At 38.9% G+C, this 26,085-nt stretch overlaps 1 protein-coding gene and 1 non-coding gene across 2 annotated transcripts in view; both read right to left on the bottom strand.

Moving 5' to 3' along the window:
- The window catches only part of LOC149289897 (uncharacterized protein C1orf198 homolog), a 44,241-nt gene that overhangs the window by 5,000 nt on the left and 13,156 nt on the right, over nucleotides 1-26,085 (bottom strand). The window contains exon 5 of the mRNA XM_089490154.1: nucleotides 24,930-25,029. Coding sequence (XP_089346280.1) covers nucleotides 24,930-25,029 — 100 coding nt within the window. The remainder of the gene's footprint in view (nucleotides 1-24,929; nucleotides 25,030-26,085) is intronic.
- On the bottom strand, nucleotides 9,880-9,962 carry TRNAL-UAA (transfer RNA leucine (anticodon UAA)). The gene has a single exon. It is a non-coding gene; the product is annotated as a tRNA-Leu (tRNA).

Raw genomic sequence — 26,085 nt, 5'->3', positions numbered from 1 at the left:
CTTGTGGCCAATCTATGCCCAGCGATAGCCAAATGCAAATAAGGCTATTATAAATATAATATAAAAATAATAAGCCATATTTATAATGAGGAATTCTGGTGAATATTTAAAAAAGAAAAAAGGGTATTACCACCTGCAGGATTTTTCCATTCGTTTCCATCGTATTTACGGAAATGTAGTGATTTGATACAGAATTATTCTTCCTTATTATGGCTCCATAGCAGTAGAATATATAGAAGTGAATATTGGTATCTTCCCAACATAGTTACTCGGTGCAGTAGCAAGGAATACTTCTAATAATTGCCTTCCTCGTTACAGTGAGTGCTTCAATGGAGGATAATAGTTTATCGGCTGGTTATTTACATATTTATTACTTGTTCCAGATGCCACACATTACACATTTTTGATTTTGCATACTACAATATCAATTTGTATCTATTTAAAAGCACGCAGGGAAATTATATTATACCCTACGAGCAGATCAGGACCACATAAACCATATTGGATTTGTTACTAACAATAATTCTTGAGGGCAGGGAACACCAGTTTTTTTGTTTTATGACATCATTATCGTCATTTGTTGTTTCTATGTCATGTCTATAAAATATGACTTCTTTACATAATGTATTTACATATGCAGACGTTAATTTACTAAAACAAGTAATGAGTCATTTCTCACGGGAGTTTCCATCCCCACCACATCTGGTCAGAACAGTAACTCGTAGGAGGCCAAAGTAGGATGGAACAGACAATAAATGTGTCACTTCAGAAAAGTATTCTTAACAGCCCAAAATAGACAAGTAACTGTAATCATTTTTGTGTACGTGCACTCAGAACGTCATGATACCAACCAATTGGACCATACCATTGTTTTGCTTTACCTCGTTTCCAGTTTGCAATGTATTTTTGTCATTTATATCAGTCCCTGCCTCATCACAATTTCTTCTTGTTCCTGTGATTTGACTACTCTCACCCCAGGACCCCCCAACTTCAACACCTTGTTGTGAGAAGCAACGTACAGAGATCATGTGCAAGTTAACCTTTATGATAGCTGTATTCCCCTAAAGCAAATAAACGGAAGGATTCTGCAGAATCCCTAATATAGAACGTCTCTTTCTGTGCCCCCCCAGCTACTAGACATCAAGAAGTATGGTCCACCCAACAGTAATTAGTGGGCTGCAGCGAGACAAGGCCAACGCAACCAAGGAACCTTATCGCCATTTTTGTTTTACATTTTTCCCCAATTATAAATTGTACACAGCTAATGTAATTAAACAAAACAGCCTCAAAATATCCGAATTCACTTGTCTTGCCTTGGATTGTCTTCTATCCTTGAAATGTACAGGCAACATTAGAACGTGTGCATCACTTTAAATGATGTTATCTTTTCAAATTTGAAATTTGCAAATCGATGTTGGGACTATAGCTCCAATAACAACTAAAGACTGCAAAACCACATCCACAAAAATATATATTTTTTAAAAGCAGACAACCTGGGCTAGTGACCATTCTACCACTTTCCATGCAGCAATTTCCCCAACAACATCTTGTAAAATAAGCCAATACTCCCAACAGTTTATGCAGCACAGTCCTGCTGGCTCAGATGCCTGCCCAACTGTCCTACTTTTACAGGCAGTGTGTATTATGAGCCATTTCTCTGGGTAGCCATGTCTCTGCTGCTGCCCACTCCTGCACCTTTCCCCCCACTTTTGTTGCTGGCCCATTCCTCCCCACCTCTTGCCACCCTCAACACGGGTGTCCCAAACTGGACACCTGAAATGATGATAAGGAAAAATTGAATAGTTACCTCTGACGGATAGGTTCCTCTCCGGAAAAATAATCTAAGTTCAGTAATAACCCACATGCATAGATCTTGTAAATCTTGGCAGAGATTGACGTGCCCACATGCTTCCTTATAATGTACCAAATGGATATTGTTATGGGTAGGAACTGGTGTTGCTGACGTACAACACTGTGAAGGATGTCTATGATGAGTAGGTGAAGATAGAGTGGTCACAAATTACGATCTATTTGTTAACTAAGAAGGCATCTTTGAAGGCATCTAGCAAATAAAAACTCTTGTCACCTTACTCGGCAATGCTTGTCACCACAGGGAGTATGTCACAGCATAATAAATACAATAATATTGTTATTGTTCTGTGTTGTAGGAAATACCTGCCATAAGGTGGTAATTTTGGTTCACGTTGGGTGGCCAGATATCCGTTGTGGTATTCCAGATATCCACCCTATGTAATTTCTGATCACATAGAGGTTATAGAACACTGTGATACACTCAGAACCACAAAACATTCTGATCTCCTAAAAAAGGGGACATCAAAGTAACAAAGAGAGAGACAAAGGGATTTTGATCCCAAAGAGGGTCTGTGTTTGTATAGTAGCGCACTTAGGAGGTATTATTTTTGGTCAAAGATTTCCCTACCGTTTTCTGTTTTAGCACCAGTTTTAAAACATGAATTTGAAATTGGGAACCAGGGAGGAGAGCAGGTCAGTTGGTACTAAATATACTATTACATGCTAGGTATGCAAGGTAATGTAACTTCAAATGTGTTACAAATATAAATGTATTAAACTTATGTAAATTATATAAAACATTAACAGAAATATAGGAAACAAGTTTTTATTTACTATATAACATCTGATATAAAAGATGCCTTTGCCGCACGCCGGCCGCCTGACGTGGGCCCGCCCAGGTTTCTACTTCCCCTGTGCTTAAAAAGAGAGTTTCCTCACCGAGTGTGAGGGCGCCACAGCGGTAAGCTGCTGGCCTGTGTTAGGTGGTCATTGGCCACATTGACGTCTGTGCGGCCCCAGTGATGCTCGGTCAGCCCCTGGACCAGTGAAATCTGCAAGAGAGGTAAAGCAGGTTGCTAAAGGGGCAGAAGTTGCTCAGGCAGGTTGCTAAAGGGGCATAGTTGGCACGGGCAGTCTGTTTCAGGGGCAGAGTTGGCACAGGTAGGCTGTTAAAGGGGCAAAGATGGCACAGGCAGACTGCTTCAGGGGCAGAGGTGGCACAGGCAGACTGTTTCAGGGGCAGAGGGGGCACAGGCAGGCTGCTTCAGGGGCAAAGGCTTACCACATCAATGTCTGGCTCAGTGTTTAGTGATGGGAGTTACGCTTTACCACCATCAATGTCTGGCTTAGTATATAGTGATAGGAGTTATGCTGTACCACATCTGTTCAGTAAATGTTATTTATTTAAACTTAATTTATTTATAAGTTAATATATTTTTTAAAGATTTCTTGTTTTTTCCAGTTGAAATACAGTTAATTTTCTTCTTCTTTAGTTTCTCATCTGTATGCACATCGTAGTAATTCCACACAGAGGATACTTAACGAGTCATGCTTATAAAGTATTAAAAAGTGGTCTTATGGCACCAAAAGAATGGCCCATTCAGCACGGTTTCAGTTGTTTTTCTATATAACCTCCAAATGATTTAATATTTTGACCTGCTTTGTTGTATTTAAGAGCCTTTGCCGCTCAGGTTTAGATATTTAGTAATGCATATATTTTTTTGTGTATAGTTTTGTAAAGGGAGATGGATATTTTGACAAAGCTCCTGTTTAACAATTTAATAGCAATCTCATTGAACAGTTATAGTGACATCTAGTGTTCTCATTTATATTACATCCCAAGTGTTCTAATGTTAATGAATACTTATGTGTCCCCGACAGTTCTACTAAAGAAGAGTGCATTCTAAAGTACTCTATGCAGTCTTCAGAAATATTAAAAACACTCAAACTTACTTGACATAGAAACTTCAGCTCTGCAGCGGCACTTCTCCTTCTTGGTCTAAAATTCTTGCAACGGAAATCTCTCATTGAAATTTCAATGGGAGTGCTTTCCGCACATGTTTAGATCCCCATCCACAGAGTTTCCCAAGTTAGCACTGGGGCTGACCGAAGGGACCTATATAATGCGCATGGAGATCTGTATGGAGTATGGAGGGATTGTGCAGAATCTGCTTTTTCGTTATTTTTTGGAAAATCTTGGCAGCCCATGCAGCAAATAGCACGGAACACTTACTTCTAATCCTCATGTTTTTGAAAACTTTTATGGCACTGGAATCTAATTACGCTTTTTCACACTTTTCCATAAAAGGTATTCTTTAAATGACACAAGAACTGTAGAGGTACCAGGAATGGGCGAGTTAGTTTATTCTTATTACGTATTAAGCAACTCAAAAGACAGGACACACATAAAACCACCATCAAAGCCTCAGGTAGATACAGTAGACCTGTTCTATCTACAAGGTGGAGTAATCCTACACATTATACAAAAATACCAAAACAACTTTTGTTGCTGGTTTCCAACTCTAGGCCTCCATGGCTCAAAAAGCATTCAGACTATCCCGAGTGCAGGAATATCAATTACAAATTCATTCGATTACATGCTTTTATGGAAAGATACAGGGAATTCTTGGCATGTGTGTGGTCCTCAAAGCCTTGAATTAGACATCCCTGTCTTCCATATTATATTGTATTCAAATCAGGTATTTAAACCAATGGGAGCACACAACCTAAAAAAGCATAAAGGAATACACATTCAGATTTCCGGGCTGCTGGAATAATAATAATAATAACCAATAAATACACAAAACAAAGCAATAATGCAGTGCGTACCCAGCAAATTCTTACTTGCTGGTTTTGACTAAACCTTCGCGTTAAGCACCCCTCCTGCCGCACAAGTGCCTCATTAATAATGTCCAGAGAGGGCTTGACATTGCATGAGAGTCTATGTGGGTTAAATTGCAGTGCAGTCCCACTGATTCAGCTCCTTGGTGGGCAATACGGCCATGTAAAAATGAATGCGACTCGCAAAACATGGGGTGTTTTGACCTATCGGCGGGCTAAGCGATATACAGACATCTCAACTCTCCGGAAAAAAGGTCCGGGATTCTCCCACATTTTTATAGCGGCTCCCTGATGACTGCAAACTGTAACAGACATCTTGGAAATAGAGTGTGTGAGAGCATTCACTTATGATCATTGAACTCTCTCTTGCATTCGCTCTCCAAAAATATCTGTGCTCAGGTGCGCCAGTCCTCTGGTCCTTCTCGGTGGCGTGTCCTGATTGGTCTTTCTTTGTGCTAGCTTACCTATCAATTTTTTCAGTAGGTGGACCTTACAGTAAAGCCCGCCTACTGAGAAAACTGATAGGTTAGTTAGCACAAGAGAGACCAATCAGGATGCGTGCTGTGTCATTTGCACTCCCCGTCTTCTCCAGAGCCCGTCTACTGCAGAGGAGGACCAGGGCACAGGAAGTGGGGGCCGGAGGACCATCACACATGTTTGGTTTGGTCTGGTATGGGTGGGTGGGGTTTATGTAGCGGCTGGTGAACCCACCTCCCTCAAATGACCTTTTTTTCAGGTTGGGATGTCTCAATATATGGCCATATAGTGTGACGGAATCCCCAATATTTATACCTTAGATAGGTGTTTTTTTTTATTGTATGAGCTGGATATGCGCTGAGTTCTTGATTTATTTTTTTTGTTTTATATACAAAAGTACGTATAACTATTTGTTATAGTATTTAGACATTCCATTTTTCCTGCTCTGTGTGACACACATAATTCCCGGCCTGTTTGTGCCTCATGGGTCCTGGAGTTGAACCCCTTCAAATAAGAGCATAAATAACATATTTTATTATCGAAATTTTAGTGCCCGTGTACCCACTAGGTAAGAAGCAGTATGCGCATGTACCAGCCACCAGTCACAGCTGCTCTCAGGAAAGCACATGCTTTGTGTCATTGTTTGCATGTCTCCACCAAGTATTTCTGGAGTATTTTGGAAACTTTGCACTTGTATGAAGTCATAACAGGATTTTTTTTGAGGCATGTCCATAATCATATTTGTGTATTGCTATTGTTTCTGCTATTCGCCAAAATGAAGCAATCAGGAGGAATGTTCCTCTTGCTCTTTAATTATTCTTTGTGAATATTGTTTTTAGACATGCCCGTATTGACATAAGTGTATTCTTTTTTGCTTGTTGTACGATGGAGGGCTTTTTTCACTTTTTTGCTCACCATAACCATATCATATTTACAGCCTTACATACTCACTGCATAGTAGCCAACATTTGAGGGAAAATAAATTGCAGACAAAGTTATCAAGTTCACAAACTGACTTGCCATTGACTTGCCATAGGCACCTGTCCATGCTCAACAGGCTAATGTGGCATCCAAGGGGGGGGGGGCAGAGTGGCAGTATATCTCGGGGGGTGGGCAGAGTGGCAGCACTAAGTGTTTTTTTTACTAAGAAAACATTTTCTTTAAAAAAGCATGTAACTTTTAGGGTGCGGCCTCTATTCGGGTGCGGCCTATAATCGAGCCAATACGGTATTTCACGGTCAACTGTAAGTGGTATTACTGGAAAGTGGAAATTTCTAGGACAGAGATGGGTCACAGAGTGCTGAGGTGCATACAAGTTGCAAATGCTTTGCTGATTCCATAGATGAAGAGTTCCAAACTTTCAGTGGCATTAATATCAGAACAAAAACTGTGCAGCTGGTGCTTCATGGAATGGGTTTCCATAGCCAAGCAGCTGCATGCAAGCCTCACATTATGGTGTAAAGCATGCCTTCACTGGACTCTGGAGCAGTGGACTCCTGTTCTGTGGAGTGAAGAAATAAGACTTCTCTGTTTGGCAGTCTGATGGGCGAGTCCGGGAGTGCCAACTGTAAAGTTTGTTGTTGGAAGGATAATGGTATAGGGCTGTTTCTCAGGGGCTGGGCCTCTTAGTTCCAGTGAAGGGAAATCTTAATGCTTCAGCATACCAAGACATTTTGGTCAATGCTATGCTTCCAACTTTGTGGGAACAGTTTGGGGAAAACCATTTTCTATTCCAGCACGACTGTACCCCAGTGTACAAAGCCAGGTCCATAAACAGATGGTTGGATGCGTTTGGTGTGCAAGAACCTGACTGGACCTCACAAAGCCCTGACCTCAACCCCATCAAACGCCTTTGGGATGAACTGGAACGCAGATTGTTCCTCCAACATCGGTGCCTGACCTCACAATTTTTCTACTGGATGAATGGGCAAAAATTTTCACAGAAATGCTCCAAAATCTTGTGGACAGTCTTCCCAGAAAAGTGGAAGCTGTTAAAGCTGCAAAGGGAGGTAGATGTGCAAAACTGGGGGGGCATGTTGGCGAATAAAAATTAATAAAAACAAGAAATGCATTTTTCTCAATCATTTTTTTATTAAATATGAAAAAATAGTTTACATGAGAATTAATATTAACTAGTAAAACTTTTTTCCTATAGGGTAGACTTATATTCAGGCTTTTTCTTCTTTTCCTAAATTAATATTCAAATTTTGGGGAGTCATCTTATAATCAGAGTCTTCTTATAGTCGAGCAAATAGAGTAATTAGCTTTGTATTCTGATTAAAGAAAACATGTTTTTGTTAATTTTCTAAAATGCTAAATGGCCACTTGGGGGTGCCCAGAACTTACTATATCATGTCAGAAGTTGTTTTGCAAGTTTTCAAGTTAGCTTCCTGCTGTTTTTTTTTAATATAATTAAACATATAGGTCCAGATGGCATTCACCCCCGCGTTCTAAGGGAGTTAAGTAATGTAATAGACAGACCCCTATTTCTAATATTCAAGGACTCTATAGTGACAGGGTCTGTTCCCCAGGACTGGCGCATAGCAAATGTTGTGCCAATATTCAAAAAGGGGACAAAAAGTGACCCGGGGAATTATAGGCCTGTTAGTTTAACTTCTGTTGTGTGTAAACTGTTTGAGGGTTTCCTAAGAGATGCTATTTTGGAGTATCTCAATGAAAATAAGTGTATGACTCCATATCAGCATGGGTTTACAAGGGATCGGTCCTGTCAAACTAACCTGATCAGCTTTTATGAGGAGGTGAGCTCAAGACTGGATCTGGGTGAATCGCTGGATGTCGTATATCTTGATTTTTCCAAAGCATTTGATACGGTGCCACATAAAAGGCTGGTACATAAAATGAGAATGCTTGGGCTGGGGGAGAATGTGTGTATGTGGGTAAGTAACTGGCTCAGTGATAGGAAACAGAGGGTGGTTATTAATGGTACATACTCTGAGTGGGTTACTGTTGCTAGTGGGGTACCACAGGGGTCAGTTTTGGGTCCTATTCTTTTTAATATATTTATTAATGACCTTGTAGAGGGATTGTATAGTAAAGTATCAATCTTTGCAGACGATACTAAGCTCTGTAACGTGGTTAACACAATAGAGGACAGTGCACGATTACAAATGGATCTGCATAGGTTGGAGGCTTGGGCTGGGATGTGGCAGATGAGGTTCAACACAGATAAATGTAAGGTTATGCACATGGGGAAGAAAAATCCAGGCTGGGAATATGTATTAAATGGGAAAACACTGGGGACGACTGACATGGAAAAGGACTTAGGAGTTTTAGTTAACAGTAAATTTACCTGTAGCGACCAGTGTCAGGCAGCTGCTGCTAAGGCAAATAAAATCATGGGGTGCATCAAAAGGGGCATAGATGCCCACGACAAGGAAATAATTCTACCACTGTACAAGTCACTAGTCAGACCACACATGGAATACTGTGTACAGTACTGGGCACCAGTGTACAAGAAAGATATAGTGGAGCTGGAGAGGGTTCAAAGACGGGCAACCAGAGTAATAAGGGGAATGGGAGGACTACAGTACCCAGAAAGATTATCAGAATTAGGGTTATTTAGTTTGGAAAAAAGACAGCTTAGGGGGGATTTAATAACTATGTATAAATATATAAGGGGACAGTACAGAGATCACTCCCAGGACCTATTTATACCCAGGACTGTATCTATAACAAGGGGACATCCTCTACGGTTGGAGGAAAGAAGGTTTCTACACCAGCACAGACGGGGGTTCTTTACAGTAAGAGCGGTGAGATTATGGAACTCTCTGCCAGAGGAAGTGGTTATGGCAAACTCAATAAAAGAGTTCAAAAGGAGCCTGGACGTGTTTCTTGAAAGCAATAATATTACAAGTTATGGATATTAGATTAATAGGGACAGAACGTTGATCCAGGGATTTATTCTGATTGCCATATTTGGAGTCGGGAAGGAATTTTCCCCCTGGTATGGGGCAATTGGCATCTGCTTCATAAGGGTTTTTTTGCCTTCCTCTGGATCAACACAGTAGGGACACAATATGTATATAGGTTGAACTTGATGGACTTTGGTCTTTTTTCAACCTTATGAACTTTGTTACTATGTTACTATATAGAAGGGGTAAATGGCTGCTTTACCTACAATAGTTACAAGTACTCCGACTGGCCCGATATGGGGGACAAACTGACCCGATAGTGCCCTATATTTGTGTGCAATGTGTTGCCACTGGCTGTATATGTATTACCATTCCCAACCAGCAGCTGCATGTACATAATTTGGCAGCAGATGGCCATAAAGTGCCAGGGCCGCTTAGTCATCCCCAGTCCTGCAAAAAAGCATTCTCCATCCAGAAATTCTTGCTTGACCAAGAAAAAGAGATGACCGGTGACGATTATAGCTCTCATTTTACAATTTAGGAGAGGGGGTGTGAGGAAAAAATTAGGCAAATAAACAGAGGTGGGTTCTGCAAAATCACTCCATGCAATGGGAAGAGGTTACAAATAATCATTTGAAGGGAACACTCAGCTATCATATGAATTCAAGTGCTTTAAGGTGGAGGTTGATGAGCACAGGGTTAAGCCTCAACCATCATTGACTATTGAGGTCAACGTGGGAAGAATCAACAAAATATGCTTACAGGAACCTGCAGCCTCACCAACAAAGAATGCATATTATCATATTTTTTAAGTAAATAAGAGTTCCAAATGACAGATTTTTTTTGCTGATATTAAAGTGAAATCATGTAAAATTCTTACCAGGAGTGGGGTTCGAACCCACGCGGATATATATCCATTGGATCTTAAGTCCAACGCCTTAACCACTCGGCCATCCTGGTTTTGGTATGCCAGTGCAGGTAAATCATTATGTTGTAAAACACCTCTTGATGAAAGAGGACTGAAAAAAGATAAAGCTTGATGTCTTAGATTTATCCCTGTTGTATTAGCTTGTACTCCCTCCTCTTTGTAACAAGCAACATTGTATCTCCCAACACTCGAAAAACTCATGATAATAATAAATAATATAATTATTATTATACGTATATATACGTATAATAATACTGATAACAAAAGAACGAGGTCCTCTCCTGATACCTGGTACCTCTAGTAAACGCACAAAAAATATAATTCACCCTATTATCTTTATGACACATATATTCATTAATTGAAAAACAAAGTTTGCAAACATTATTTACTTGTTGCTTGAATTTTGAACCTAATATTGGTCTTGGTCTCTCTAGACAGTGGTTTGCTTTGCGTTCTTATGCAAACTAAGGTCTGGGTAGTCATCTCACAGTAGCTCTGGACGAGAAGGTCTGCAGAGCTAGTATTGGATTTTTCCACCTTAAGAAATAACCCAGTGTGTTGATCCATTGAATATTTATCAAACTTCTTTGAGGTATTTTGGAACCTTCCCAGTTTGAGACTGAGAACAGTCTGGTGATTAAAGCACCTTATGTTCTGCACTAGTGGGGAACTGGCAGCAGGCCAACCCAGTAGGGAAAAAGATTTCACATAAATCCAGGAGACAGAGATAGTCTGGCAGTCATCATTGTCATCTGCTTTTTATAAACAAAAACGAAATATGTATTATAGAACATACCACTGCTTTTGGATTTATAGCTTCTCCTTCATGCATTCCTAAACATGGCTGGAGAACTGTTTGTTGAGCATTTTATGCTTACAACGTACTTGCCAAAACAAAAATCTAAAAACAGTTACCAAAAATTCTAAACAATATTTATTTGGTTTTTCTTTCACTTACTGACCCCAGTTGTGTCCTCAAGAGTCTAATTAGAACATAGCTATTAAATAAAATAAATATCACAGAACAAGGTCATGATGGTTGTAATTTTTAAGTGCTGTTAATAGAAACGGAACATTCTGTCCATTCTGATACATCATCTTTACAGTAACGTATATCAATAATATGTGCATATTATCTGAGTGTCAAAATTCATGAAAGCATCTGTAGTGTCTCTCAAGCCCCTTTGCCATCTGTGCTATAATATAGGACTATTTTTATGGTGTCTAAGACGGTGTAGTGTTAAATCAAGCTTGACTATAGTGGGAGGAAGCCTGGGCCAAGACAAACCAGAACTGTTTCAAAAAGTGGACAGCACTAAAGGTCTTTGGTCAGTTGGGGTGGAATCTCTTGTACTGATTTCATAAGATCAGAATCTGGTTTGGCTGCCACCTAGCTTGTGGCATAGTTACCACAAACCAGGATGCACATTTTCAGACATCCAACAAATGATAGATGAAAATTAAATTTATTGTCACTTCATGACACAAATCTAAATACACTTAATATGTTTCTCAATCCATTTTGTTAATCTTAGCATTATGTTTATTACATTCCCTTTGCCTTTCATGCTTTTCATTCCTTTCATACAAAAGGACTGGAAAATTGGCCAAGGTGTTGCTATTGCCTTTGTCCCAAGGCCACATATATCTAAATTATCACACTGTCAAGTTGTGATCCTAATAGGATGTTTAAGCTTTCAATGAAAGGATTTTCGGTAGTCTCTTTTGGTTGGTGTCCATGACAAATTCGTAATTGATCCCAATAAAAGCTAATAGAAATGTGTCGAATATAGATTTGGCAAGGCAAAATTACATAGGGTGCTGTTTGTGAATATGCAATATAACTGTATGTACTGTATGTGCAAACCAAAAAACTCAGATATTATTACCTTTACATGTCATCTTGCTGTAATGATTATAGTTACATTTTTTGACCAAGCAATTTCCCCATATTGTGATCCATTTAAGGTATATATTTTTTCATGTCATTACACCACCAACCCCATCTTACTTAAATTTAATTTTGGAATTTCAAGAGTCCAAAAACATTTTGGCTGGTAGCATTTCATTTTTTGCAAAAAGGATATACACACACAACATAGTGGTTGGATGCACTATAAATTGTACCATACACTAGAGACCACTGATATGTTTGCTTGTTCACTTTCAAACTTTTTCTCTTTCAAAGTTATTTTCTCTTCTCCCCTTCACTCTTGTACAATAGCTCAAATATAAGCCAGGAGATGGACCACCATGAAGGTCCATGAAGACATGCTTGGATGAGTTGGGTGTGGAAGAGCTTGACCAGCCCACATAGAACCCTGACCTCAACCCCATTGAACACCTTTGGGATGAACTGGAACGGAGATTACGAGCCAGGCCTTCTTGTCCAACATCAGCGCCTGACCTCACAAATGCTCTACTGGCTGAATGGGCAAAAATCCACACATAAAGACTCCAAAATCTTGTAAAAAGCCTTCCCAGAAGATTGCAAGCTGTTATAACTGCAAACGGGAGACAACCTACATATTAATGTGTATTTAGAATGCAATGTGATAAAAGTTCCTTTTGGTGTAATGTTCAGCCCTGGTAGTTAATTTGGACCTCTTTCCTTAAGATGCAAAGTATGTGTGGTCCATGCGTTTAATGTTTGCATACAATTGCCTGTATAGCTGATCGCTGTAGCTGCAGTTGTTTGGAAATCACTTATATGGGGGAACTGGACTTGTCGAAGTCAACAATCTTTTTTCTGAGATTTGTCTTGGTTTTCACATAGTATGAAGGGCAAAAAGGCTGTGACTCTCAATTTCTGGACTCTTCCAGGCTGTATATATAGACACAGTCAACTTGGTGTATGTAAATTCATTTGGAATTCAATTAATTAAAGCTGAAAATATTGTGTCTGTAATCGATGTGAAAACATAATTTCAGCTGCAAAGACAGCACAAGAACCAGTGGCGGATCTACCGGGGTCGCAGGGGTCGCGACTGCGACCGGGCCCCGGCGGCAGGGGGGCCCAAGCCAAGGGGCCGCCCGAAATCTTTTTTACGTTTTTTTTTTAAAATAAGGCAGGGGCGTCCAACATGCGGCCCGGCAACCGATCTTACACGAGCCGCACCTCAAGCCCTGCTACTTACTTGTGGGAAGGTCTTCTGGACAGCACAGAGGAAGCGGAGTTCACGTGACATCCTACTTCCTCTGTGCTTTAGCAGAGAAGGCAGAGGGAGGCCGCGCCCCCTGCTGAAGTCTGTGAGCGGCATCGAAGGGAGATGCAGTGCAGGTAAGGGGGTGGGGAGGGTGTTTGAATGAGTGTGTGTGATTGAGGGAATGAATCTGTGAATTAATGATTATATGAATAAATGAGTGTGTGTGTGTGTGTGTGTGTGTTAGCATGGATGTGTAAGTGCTGGAACCTAGGCATGATGGGACTGTGATTGCTGTTAGCAATCACACTCCTATCATGCCAAGTCAGCCAGTACATGCTGAAACCTGGCCAGCTGCCCCCCTTGTGTAGTGATGCTGCCAGCAGTATGGGGTCTGCACTTACAGCCACCCTGTACCAGCATGTACTGGCTGACTTGGCATGATAGGAGTGTGATTGCTAACAGCAATCACAGTCCCATAATGCCTAGGTTCCAGCATTTACTGGATGGATGTGTAAGTGCTGGAACCTAGGCATGATGGGACTGTGATTGCTGTTAGCAATCACACTCCTATCATGCCAAGTCAGCCAGTACATGCTGAAACCTGGCTAGCTGCCCCCCTTGTGTATTGATGCTGCCAGCAGTATGGGGTCTGCACATCACTTACAGCCATCCTGTACCAGCGTGTATTGGCTGACTTGGCATGATAGGAGTGTGATTGCTAATAGCAATCAGAGTCCCATCATGCCTAGGTTCCAGCATTTACTGGATGGATGTGTAAGTGCTGGAACCTAGGCATGATGGGACTGTGACTACTGTTAGCAATCACACTCCTATCATGCCAAGTCAGCCAGTACATGCTGAAACCTAGCTAGCTGCCCCCCTTGTGTAGTGATACTGCCAGCAGTATGGGGTCTGCACATCACTTACAGCCACCCTGTACCAGCATGTACTGGCTGACTTGGCATGATAGGAGTGTGATTGCTAACAGCAATCACAGCGAGCACAGTCCCATCATGCCTAGGTACCAGCATTTACTGGTTGCCTGGGTATGATAGGAGTGTGATTGCTGTTAGCAATCACACTCCTATCATGCCAAGTCATATTGCTAATTTTGTCCAATTGTGTGTTACCTACTTTTATTAAACATGTGAGTTTTTATTATTATTTTTAAAGGTGGGGGTCATTTTCAGTTTTGGCTAAGTGAACCCTGAATGTTTTGGTCCAGAATTTTCATTTTAGTTCATCCCTAGAATAAATCTAGGGAATCCTGAATTTGTAGTCGCAAAACTTTCAAGGCCCAGAAATCAGTGAGAGGAAGAGTAAAGGTTTTGTGTCATTTTACTTTATTTTAATCTGCATATTTTATTAAAGGCCATATTTTTTGTCACAGTGAAAAATGAGTTCGGCCCGCGCACGTATACAATTCTGATGAAGTGGCCCACTGCAGAAAAAACTTGGACACCCCTGGATTATGCCCTTTGTACATGCGCCCCTTTTTCTTAGATTTTTTTACAGATATGATTCAATATGTAAATTGAATTTGTTGAATTAGTTGAAAAAAAAATTGTTGGGTAAAAATCATGTTTTTTTGGGGGGGGGTGAGGAGGTGGGGGGGCCCTTAACAGATTCTCGCACCCGGGCCCTGAGGCGTCTAGTTACGCCCCTGACAAGAACCCAACAAAAGGTAAAGTTAAGCCTAAATTCTAAGTGGCTCGCTACATGAGAAGAAAGTACCAAGGGATGAAGGAGTAGACTAAAATAATATAAATCAAAATTGGCCAACTGAAGGGGATAACCCGATTCCTAACTTCAGTATACTGGTTATGTCTTGTCTGCTTATTGGTATTTGCCCTGGTCTCTGACTTTTCACTTTAAAACATTTTATATAATTGCCCTTAATCATATTAGAGGGGACAAACACAGATATCTACACAGATATTTTTTCCAAACACCACAGCAGTCTTGAGCCAACTGGACAATGTGCATTTTGTCAAAATTTGACCTGCACACACAGCAAAATTAAATCCTTCATTTGTGACAATACCATCTCTGTCTAATGTGACCACACATGCCATTTATATACAAAGTAGATCACGTTAAAGGTCACAATCTAAAAAGAGAATTGTCTTGATTTTAATTCAATGAAGCTGGCACTGAAAGCACAGGCATATTACATTAACAACTCAACGAAGAACCTATTATCCTGTTAAATTATGTAAAACGTAAGAAATTGCGCATCACATAGAGGGACAGCTAGTTTCACAACTTTGTGAAAGCCAAAGCATGCAGTCCAAGTTAAGTATTACAAATAACATATTCTGGATTGTTTTAATATGTAAGCATTTGTTACAAAAGAAAAACGGGTAAAAGAACCTGGACATGAAAGCGGGTGACCTTGTACAGTTGTTTTAAAAGATCTCAGAAGACAGACTGTAAGCATTTCTGGGGAGATTTTCTTCCACAGGGCAGAAATTAAGTGCAGCAGACTGTAGAGGAAATAAGATCTTGTAGTCTTCATTTGTCCTTGCCTGTAGTCAAACCTAAACATCAAACATCCTATTTTAGTTCTTGAAAAAAGTTCAATCTAATGCAGCAGGGCATGTTTGATATTACCAGCATCAATCTCTGTACAGTTCAATATAAGTGAAAAAATTGTCCATATAATTACCCAAACGTTTATGTTCCACCATATATCAATTTTACTGATGTACCTGGGAACTCTTCAGGTTTGACCTGCCTGTGGATAAAGCTTTTCTCCCCAATCTCCAGGTTGCATTTCTCTTTCTCTGGGAATGGGGTGCAATACTATGCATTGTTAGCCCCGCTTATATGGTCAGCTATTCCTGTCCCTATGAAGCCACTCCTGAAGAGAGGAAGAGGTAGCCTACCCTTAGAAGTTCTCAGGTATGCCTATTGAATCTTAAGCGGCAGGACAGACCAACCCAAGTAGTCTAATTACTGGGTACGATTAATGTTTCCCAGTAAATACCATGGAGTCACAAAATACAGTGAAATCCATGCATGTCCTTCAGCCCATAAGCCCAGCAGTCAGGAGTATACCAGCAAATTTAAGGTTGCATTTGAGAGTGCAAATTTTTAAGATAACTAATGGATGGGGTTGATTTTGCCCACACAAATAAATTTAGGAACTTTTATGTAATCCACTGGTTATTAGAAGTAGACTGTTTACTTTTACCTGTGGACCAATGTAGGCTCTGTCAATATTTTTCCTTCTTTGGCCTGCATCGTGAGAAGCCAGACATATACTGTATTTTGCACAGTACAAACTAGGCATAGGACAAATGCCCCTTTTTGATGGTCACAGAGGTTGGCAATAAATGTCCTACACAATCACAAACTACCTTACATAATTGTGGCCTTCATGAAGATGCTCAGGGTCTAGTTTGATGGAGATGACACAGCACTGAAAAGCTGGGAAGAAATACTGAATAAGGTCAAGCCAAAGATTGGACCTTAAAACAAAATAGGTTGCTGCATTATATGGCCTACGTGTGCAGAGCGCCTCTTTGTGTTCAACTGTGTGCATAAGCCTCTGAAATACACATCACCTGGCTCTGAAGGGAGCTCCGTTTCCCCCCCTTTTCTTGCTTCCTCTCAGTTACATCCCTTAGAACTGAAATATAACTTGATTTTACTACAATGTTATAACGATTATGAGAGAACACCATTAAGAAACCAGATTTTTGGTCTCCTAGAGTGATCAATATGTTCATCAGAACCTGATGCCTTCATCTACTTCAGACTACTTGGACTTATGTGGCATGAATGGCCATTCACCGATTCCTCCCCCTAGGAACATTAAGCCATTGTGCCCTTACAGACCGTGACAACTGTGATTCATGGTGAAGGAAACGTAATTACATTTTTTGCTTTATTGGGAACCTGGCGACTAATGTGTTGTATTAAGGATGCTTAAGGGAGGGAACAGGTCACTGCCTTTTGACAGTTGTTGCAGGAAGATCTTCAGTGTGCTTAAAGATTATTCTAGCAACCCTGGCCCTCCTCTGCTGCCTTCTCAGCCTTTGGACCTTTGTCGTAACCTCCTTCCCAACTTTCCCATCCCAGATGTCATCCCTTCTGTGATTCCACAATATCCTCACCCATGGAAGCTGTAAAGTTTTACTGGTTTTGTCATGGTTGTTGTCACTTCTATATACTATGCCAATGCTTGTGTTAATTTATGCTTGATTTGCGTGGCGCTGTGTCACGGTACATTGCTTACAGATGAATGAATGCTTTTGAAGTTTTTAGGTGTACCGTTTTTATTTTTGACTGTGCACATTTTCCTGATATTCTGCAACATGAATGTATGGCTGAGGAGAAATGATTGCCCTCTTTATTCGCCTATGTCAAATTTTAGGGACATAACATAAATTATAAATTAGTTCAAGAGAAGCTCTAGCTTGATTTTTTAGTTTTGAGACTCAGATATAAAGGACTTTATTAAACTTGATATCATGACAATTGCTGGGGTGTTTTATTAACTGCAGTACAGTGTCATGGCAGATCGCTGGTTTCCGTCCCCAAGGCAAGGCTGACATATTATTTTGTGAATAGTTTTATTATCATATGAATAGTCACAGGCACACAATCATTCAGCTTGAATGAAATACTTATTAAACTAATTGTCCCTTTTATCACATTTGTGCCTGAAGGATATAAAACTACAATCATGAAAAATGTAGGTTTCTTTCTTCTTGCTGACATTAATCTTTGCTCCCAAACCCACAAATATTCATAGTGCTTATTCCACATGTCCCTTAAATGTTAGACTTACTTCACCAAGTAGAGTCCAGGAATTGGGTTAGAATGTCTTACTTGGCCTGACAGTAAGACCACAATGCAATTTACACTGAGTGACCATGGAATATTATTTATTGTTTTATATAGCACCATCATCAGAAATGAAAGCATAGTAAGATTAACCAGAAATACATTTGGAAATTCTTTTAATGGATACACACGTGCGGATGAAGATGCCACCAAGTCTGAGGAAGGTAACTAAACACTCTATCATTAGAATGTATTTGCAATGTGCGTGATGGCCAACGTCAGCATGGACCAGGCCCGGACTGGGACAAAAATCCAGTTGGATATGCAGAGAAGGAGAGGTGCAGAAACACTTCTCTTTCCCCACGGATCCGCCTGCATTATTCTGGCCCCTTGGAGTACTTCCGCAAAAGAACAGGGACAGCCTCTACCCCATTCCTCCAACTGGAGAGGATGTGCGGGAAGGGTCTGCCCTTTTGCAAGAGAAATGGAAATGCAGCAGAACTTCACCTAAATACTATTGCTAATAGATGTCATCCAATAGATGACATAATATTTTTTATTCATAGCTGTGTGGATTTGGTAAAAATTATGATTCTAAAACAAAATGATTTTTAAAAAAAAATAAAATCAATTTAGTATTGCTTGGATTCCTTTGGTAATGACCTTGTGAAAATATATAGCTAGCTAAAAAAAAAATCTCAATATTTTTTCCTAGAAAGACGGATAATCATTTTTAATTATCCAGTGGCGTAAAACCATATTTAATGTGCAAACCAGTTATATTCAAAATCATTTGTTACATAATATGCTATGTTCATATAACATATAAGCACCAGCTGGAACACTGTAACCTATTTTGAAAAATCTGTTCATTATTTTTATATTGTGATTCTATTACTTAAATGACTTAAGGGTTCCTACTTTGCTGAATTTAACACTTTTTTAGCTAGATGCAGAAATACCATTCCTACTACTGTTGAAACCCCCAAACCTTTCCCAGAAATAATGTAAAATATTGTCCCAATGATCATTTGGCGTGAACACTTAAATGTCCAGTGGCACAAAATAAGACACTGATAGGTTGTTGCCACGGAAACCGAAAAAAATTATTACACATTTACTTGTTGTCTTTATGTGATTACATCTTCAGATGAATGAATAAAATGACAAATGTTAACCAATTTGCTTAGTTTAATAAAGAGGTCAATTAATTATGGAACGGTTCTTTAAGATGGTTAGTTTTTTTAACCGTTTGACTGCTGGAGGACGAGCAGGGGACATTTTTCCCCAAGACAGACCATGCCAATTTTCAGATTTTTCCTATAGTTAGATATAGGGGAAACCTTTATTAACAGCTTACTTTTTACAGATCGAAAAATTTATATTTTTTCTAAGAAGCAAAAAAGTTTATAGCACATTGGTGTGTCATATCAAATTACCGTATATAGTGGCTGAAAAAGGATGGCTACAGGTCGTCTTTGAAGCCTCCCGCTGCCCCTTCTGCAGCCCACACTGCACTACAGCAAAGGATAGGGAAATCCTAACTTGCTACCACCAGTTGGATACTTTGCTGGTAACTGAGAGTAGACTTGTGCATTCTGATTCGTACGAATGCGGAAGTGGTCGGCAGAGAAGGTAGGGAAACAGAAAGCGCGAGAGAGTGAATAACAGCGTGAGAAAGTGAGTGAATGCGGCCCCCGGGCAATGAATGTCGTTCCCGAATTTAAAAGGTGCTGGGCATATTTCAGTCATATTCAGGGGCTCTGCAATAAGTATGGCAGAAAAACACCTTTGAAGAGATCTGAATAAACCATATTAGATAACTCATTTGCTTTCTTCACATGCCAAGTATAATGCCTATTGGAGCCAATGGGGCCTGGGCTACCACTGATATCAATGACTAGCAGCAGCCAATCACACTGTATATATACTATATGAACACTGATGTTTTGCTAGTTTTCATGTGGTTGACTCTAGAAACTAAAGTGTGCATGTGCCAAATTACATGCAGGCCAAGCAAAATGGATAGATGTAATTGCTTTGACTATTAGTTGACCAGGATGTATCCATGGAGGCCACACTGCGCAGTTTACAGGAAGGATCTGCTGCTAACGTCTTGGTGCCAGATACCACAGCACATCTTCAGAGGTCTTGTGGAGTCCATGCCTCGACGGGTCAGGGCTGTTTTGGTGGCAAAAAGTGGACCCACACAATATTAGACAGGTGGCCATAATGTTATGGCTCATCGGTGTATAATGACTCATGATAATCAACCGTACTGCAGAATCATTAACACTTTTTAAAGAGATAGTAACAAGATAATAGCAATGTTTTCAGATTAAAACAGTATCAGCATTTTTTTTTCTTGTTTCTACACCTTTTTGCCACTATTCTTGGATTCATTGTACGATCACAAATTTAAAAAAATCTAGTTTAAGGAGAAAGGCAGTATCAAGATAACACCATCACCCAACAGTGTAGTAATTTGCACAAGAACCAAAGTGAAAGACACTTTCCACAACAAATTTTCATATATTCAACAAGAGTTTAATACGGTTTATCTTTAAGAATAGAAAATGCAGAGTTCACAACCTCCTCAAAATAGTAATAACAAAAGAGGCAACAGAGAAGAACCAGGTGATAATACTGCAATGTAATTCCTTTCATTCCTGAATAGGTCTGCAATGTCTAAACAGAGGTCCTATTATATGCATAGAATACACACACATGAATCAATGACAAACATTAACCATTTTACAGAAGAGATCTCCACAATGCTATTAGGAATAACTGTAAAGCTATTACTTATATCTGTGCTTAGCATATGTACGCAATACACTTTTTAATGCCATATAAAATTTTGAGCTCGCGTCCTTGTAATGACATATACCTGGTATCATACTCCAAGATTGCTACTTCGTATATCTATTTATTAGAGGTCGAACTGGTCTGTACGGACGAGCAAGTGAGTTATTGTAGAATAACAAAAAAGCACGTGTATTACTCTAATGGGAACTCATCGATTGAATGTGGCGGGCTCGTGGAAAGTCTCAGTTTAGAATAACCCATTAAAGTCAACATAGACCAAGCTTTGCAGTGCTGCAGACGACTCTACAATCATGACCCCGAGGAGAGCTCTCAGCCAGGTTTAGTGAGAAGACCCTGCAGACTAGTAGAAGTTCCACCTTTCCTATGGTTCTAGGAGAACGTCACTTTCAAATTTAGAGCGGGCATTTAAAAAAACAACTTATATATGTTACGTGAATTGTAATCAGTAAACAGGATGGTCAGGACTTGGAAACATTTCTGCTTCACCCATCAGTTCTAGAATGATATCTAGATATGGAATATATGTTTGTTCTTTTAAATGATATATGTAAATGATACATAACAGGCCTATATTTGTAATGTTAATAATGTACCAGGGATATATTTGCAATTCAAAAGTATATAAAACATTAACAGTTTTTTTTAACTAAACATTTAACTCATTTACAAATATAGAAAAGGAATGCAAATGCATTTGAATATAACAAATATTAACAGGTCATGCTTTCTTGTCATTTATAATAAAGTTTAAAACAAAGAACACAAGGTATGAAGTGATTCAGATCCTAGAATATGTGTGTGTGTGTATATATATATATATATATATATATATATAATGCATAAATCCTGAATGTTAAAACCTGAGAACTGGAAACTGAAGCACCTCTTAGGGATTGCCAGAAATGTTGCATGTTGTTATAAAAGAGTTTAGACCTGTGAGCGATATAATAATGAAATATAATGATTAATTATGATTTTAATGTCATTTATTTGAGAATAAAGGAATGTTATCAATATATGGTATGTTAAACAGTTAAAGTAGAAGATCCTAATGTTTTAAGAATGTTTACTAGTGTACATGTCCCTTTATGGTAAAGGCTTGATGTGTACAACATGTTCTAGCTTTTAAAACCGTGTTATGCTGTGTATACAAAACTGTTTTGGAGTGAAACAAAAGACAATACACAGTAATCTGACATCACAAGCATGATATGTAATATTTCTTCATATTACACCAATGCATCCACTATGATGTCAGTTGCATAAATACTTTCCCTTTATATCTTTCTTTTCCCAATATTTATTTACTTTAACAAAAAGCAGATCCCTGGCAACCAGTTTTGAGGAAGTCCATACAGAAATCCCTGGAACAGTGCACGCACACACACATACACCACACCCACCCACCCACACACTATATGGACAAAAGTATTGGGACACCTGACATTACACCAACAGGGACTTTTATGACATGGCATTCTAATTACGTAGATATTAATATGGAGTTGGTCCCCCCTTTGGAGCTATAACAGCTTCCACTCTTCTGGGAAGGCTTTCCACAAGGTTTTGGGAATATTTGCCCATTCATCCAGTTATGTCAGGTCAGGCACTGATGTTGGACGAGAAGGCCTGGCTCGGTTTGTATATAAACCAGTTTGTATTTGGGTAAAATATTACAAATCATGGCTTCATTGCATATTATAAACAGAAACAAAAAATCTTGTTAAACCTAAACCGTGTTAAGGTCTTACAAGGTTTTACATTTAATAAACTTTTCATGTTTCAATAGAAAATTATTCTAAAAAAATGTACACATCCAATGCTCATTAGTTAAATCTGAAATGAATTTAAAAAAAAAACCAAAAAAAACAACCAATTAGTTTATTTTAAAATAACCTGTATATCTCAAGTGCATTGTTTTAGCTGTTTAACCACCACTATATTTTATATAAAAATAATGCTAATAAAAGGGTTACTGTCAACTACACAGCTTTTAGATAAGTAGATGAATTTATTAGAACTATCTATAGCTTGTGCTTTTGGTTTTTTCTATTGGCATAGTGGTTTTAAAAATAATAGACTATTTCCACCGAGTGAAGCTAAAGATCTCCTGAAGGTTTTTACTACACATATATTATTATTTTCAGTCTCTAAACATTTTCAAACACGTGTACTTCACAAAACTGTAGGACGGCGACAGTATCCCTTTAAATGTGCTTTTAACAAATGTGCATGAATGACTTCCTACCTGCTCAAACTTTCCTCTTGGGGCAATGAATTTATTTTACAGAACAGCACTGGATAGTTAAAGAAGGTTGCATGAGATCTCCCTTCATTAGTCCAATACAGTCTTCCAGTCCCTGGCTAAATAGTTTATAACATTGTGGGCAATGGAAAATGTGAATGAAGCAAAGGCCGATATACTTGCTACTCTGTGAAGAATATAGTAAAAGCAGAAAAGTGTGAATGTGAAATTCTCCCTCTTCTCAGACTTGTACCTGCATGTTGACAGGGCTTTGTATGGTCATTGGTACAAAAGGATATAGGCTCAGTGCCTTATAGCTTTATAACAATTAAAGCAGGGGTTAAGAATATTTTTAATCAATTTATGTATTGCAGTAACTGCCATGGACTCCATTCTATTTTACATAATTACAAATAATGGCTCTTGGGATGCCTGCCTCTCCTAAAAGCAGGAAGCATTAGTATGTAAACATCCATGTGCCCAAAGGCACTAAAGCAGCAATCACAGGTATGCTAACAAAATTTCAGTGCTCAGATTGGATACCTGTGATTGGCTGCTGTCACTATTATTGGTTTCATGGGTAGCAGAGCTCCCATTGGCTAGAAAGAGGGCTCTACTAAGCAGGATCAAGAAGCACACTGACGAATGCTCCCTACTTCCAGAAGAGGCAGCTGGGGGAGGAGTTAATTGAGACAGAAGTCTCATTGTCTAACTCAAATTACTATACAATGCCTATACCAATTTGCTTGTAATAAATACACTGGAGCTCATGTAAAATGGACTTTAAATTTACTTTTTTTTTTTTAAAGTAGATTGCTTTTTTTGCTGTTTGATGGTTAGTTGAAATAAATTCCATCATCAGTTTATGAGATTAGTTGCAGAACATATTGCCCATGAAAAACAGTGGACTTCTCAGGTAACAGATAAACTGTGATCTTACATAATATGTTGTACAGAAGCAAAATGAAGAAAAGAGATGTGGAGGTGATGTTTTTTTTTTCAAATGTTATAATTATATTTGATCCTTTCATCTCTATATGTTGGAACCCAATATAGATTTAAGGTTATACTGATCACCCCCTCTGGCGAGACATAGATGTGTTGGTGCGAGTACTGCAGACCGTGCCATGTAACCACAAACACACTAGTTGGACAATATAGAGTTCTATGATGAAAAACACATTAACGAACAATCTGACGTCCATCAACAGTATATCAAATTACGTATACAAACAATACAAAAGCACTAGAAGAAAATAAGTACTTGGGAGTTAGTCTCCAAATGAGAGTCATAATTCAAATCCCGAAAAGAGATTTATCTCTACGCTTATTAACCAGACATATTGCACCTTAATAAAATGCTTGACCTTACCAAAATTTAATAAAAAAAGCTTGACCTTACCAAAATCAGACATAGAGGTTAAGTTGATGAACATATCACAAAAATATACCGAATAACGTGATAGTTATACAAAAAAACGTTCTAAGGCGACAGGAATTTGCAGATTACAACACCGGCTTTAAAAGGAAATCTATCTTCGTATGTTTCCAACAAGTCGCAGGCACTTTGGATCCGCATTACCAGTTGTCTAGAAAATCGAATCCTGTCTTCAAGAGAACACTACTAGTGTTAATCTGTAAAGGACAAGAAAAGGAGATGTTAAGTATAGCTACTTCTTTATGCATCATTGTTCTCAATAAAGATTGATTACTCAGGATATGTTTGATTGTTAATTTCATTTTTCCACCATGAAACATTCCTCTTCTTCTCAGTATAATGTGTTGCTCAATAAAATGAATTACAGAATTAGAGGTCACTTGCGTCAGTAGTAGATTACATTTTTTGTGTAAGCATTCTATGCTTCATGCAAAGGTATAATGTCTAAACAATTTGTGTACTTTGCAAAGGCAAATTGATCTCCTCCACTATTCACTTTTACATGTGTGACTGTGTTGTGACATGGTAGATGACCCCAACCATGTACCATGTATGTGGTCAGACTTCCTAATACGGCTGCTTGATACTATGGTAAGACGTATGATAAAATATGGGATCCGTGGCTGTGATTTCACAGGTGCCCCAATCTAAATTACAAAAAAAAAGTCAAAATGCAACAAGAATTTATTTGAATTTGTTTTTATTTCATTTTTTTAAAATAAAAAAATGGGCTGATGACCTTTGGGGGCAACAATTTTCCACCCCCCTCAGCCATTTTTATATTGTGGGTGATGGGAGATGTAGCAAACAAAACTGGGTGAAGCAGATTGTGGAACTCAATCCATTTTAATGTGTGGCTACCTTTGTCATGTGTTATCTACTGTCATCTTTATGGGCTTTGCGTGAAATCGACATAAATATGACATCACATCTAATAGATATATGCATATTTTGTTGTTCTGGCAGACAGTGCTTAAACAATCCGGTAGCCACAAACGCTACCGTGATCCACTAGCGGGCTGTTTGCTCATGTGTGGGAGATGATACTAGAAACGGGACAGATCAATTACAATTTTAAATCACTTAAATCACTTAAAGCCCACAGTCCACCTGTTTTTATGTTCATTCACTCACATAAAATCCTGTTGTTCAAATTCCCTTTAACAAAGCACAACATTCTCTACTATACTAAAGTTCTGATAAGAAAAGATCTTTTGTGTCAGGCTCCCCGGGCAAGAATTCTGTACTTCGTCAACGTACTTAATTTAAAGAATGCAACAGACAGCCATGATCCATATATGTGACTCATGGTACATTAAATAAAAATAGTCAGTTTAAAACCCCATTCACACGGTCATGCTTGAACCGTACGGGTGTGTTTTAACCTATATTTCACTTTATATGGTATATTTATCAATTTGCAAAAATGTGTTTAGACTAGCGCATATCCTTAGATGGAATTTAAAGCAAGATTACCAGATCCACTGGAAGGGAAGCGAAACCTGATTAATTTGTTTATACAATTACATGCTATGTCTGCGAATCACCTTCCTTCCGATAGTACACTACGATTACAATCTTAGATGGTCTGGTAGGCAAGGACCTTTGGGGAAAATTACATTTCAAAGCTATTAGATAAAGAAATTATGTATACAGGCAAAAAAACAGGCACACAGTTCGACAAGGCATAATCTGATTTTGCT

The sequence above is a fragment of the Sceloporus occidentalis genome, unplaced genomic scaffold, assembly GCF_023333645.1.
Source record: "Sceloporus occidentalis isolate IW3139 unplaced genomic scaffold, rSceOcc1.0.p SCAF_42, whole genome shotgun sequence".
Classification (NCBI taxonomy): Eukaryota; Metazoa; Chordata; class Lepidosauria; order Squamata; family Phrynosomatidae; genus Sceloporus; species Sceloporus occidentalis.
Note: the sequence above shows the minus strand (reverse complement) of the source record. Positions and strands in the feature narration are given on the sequence as shown.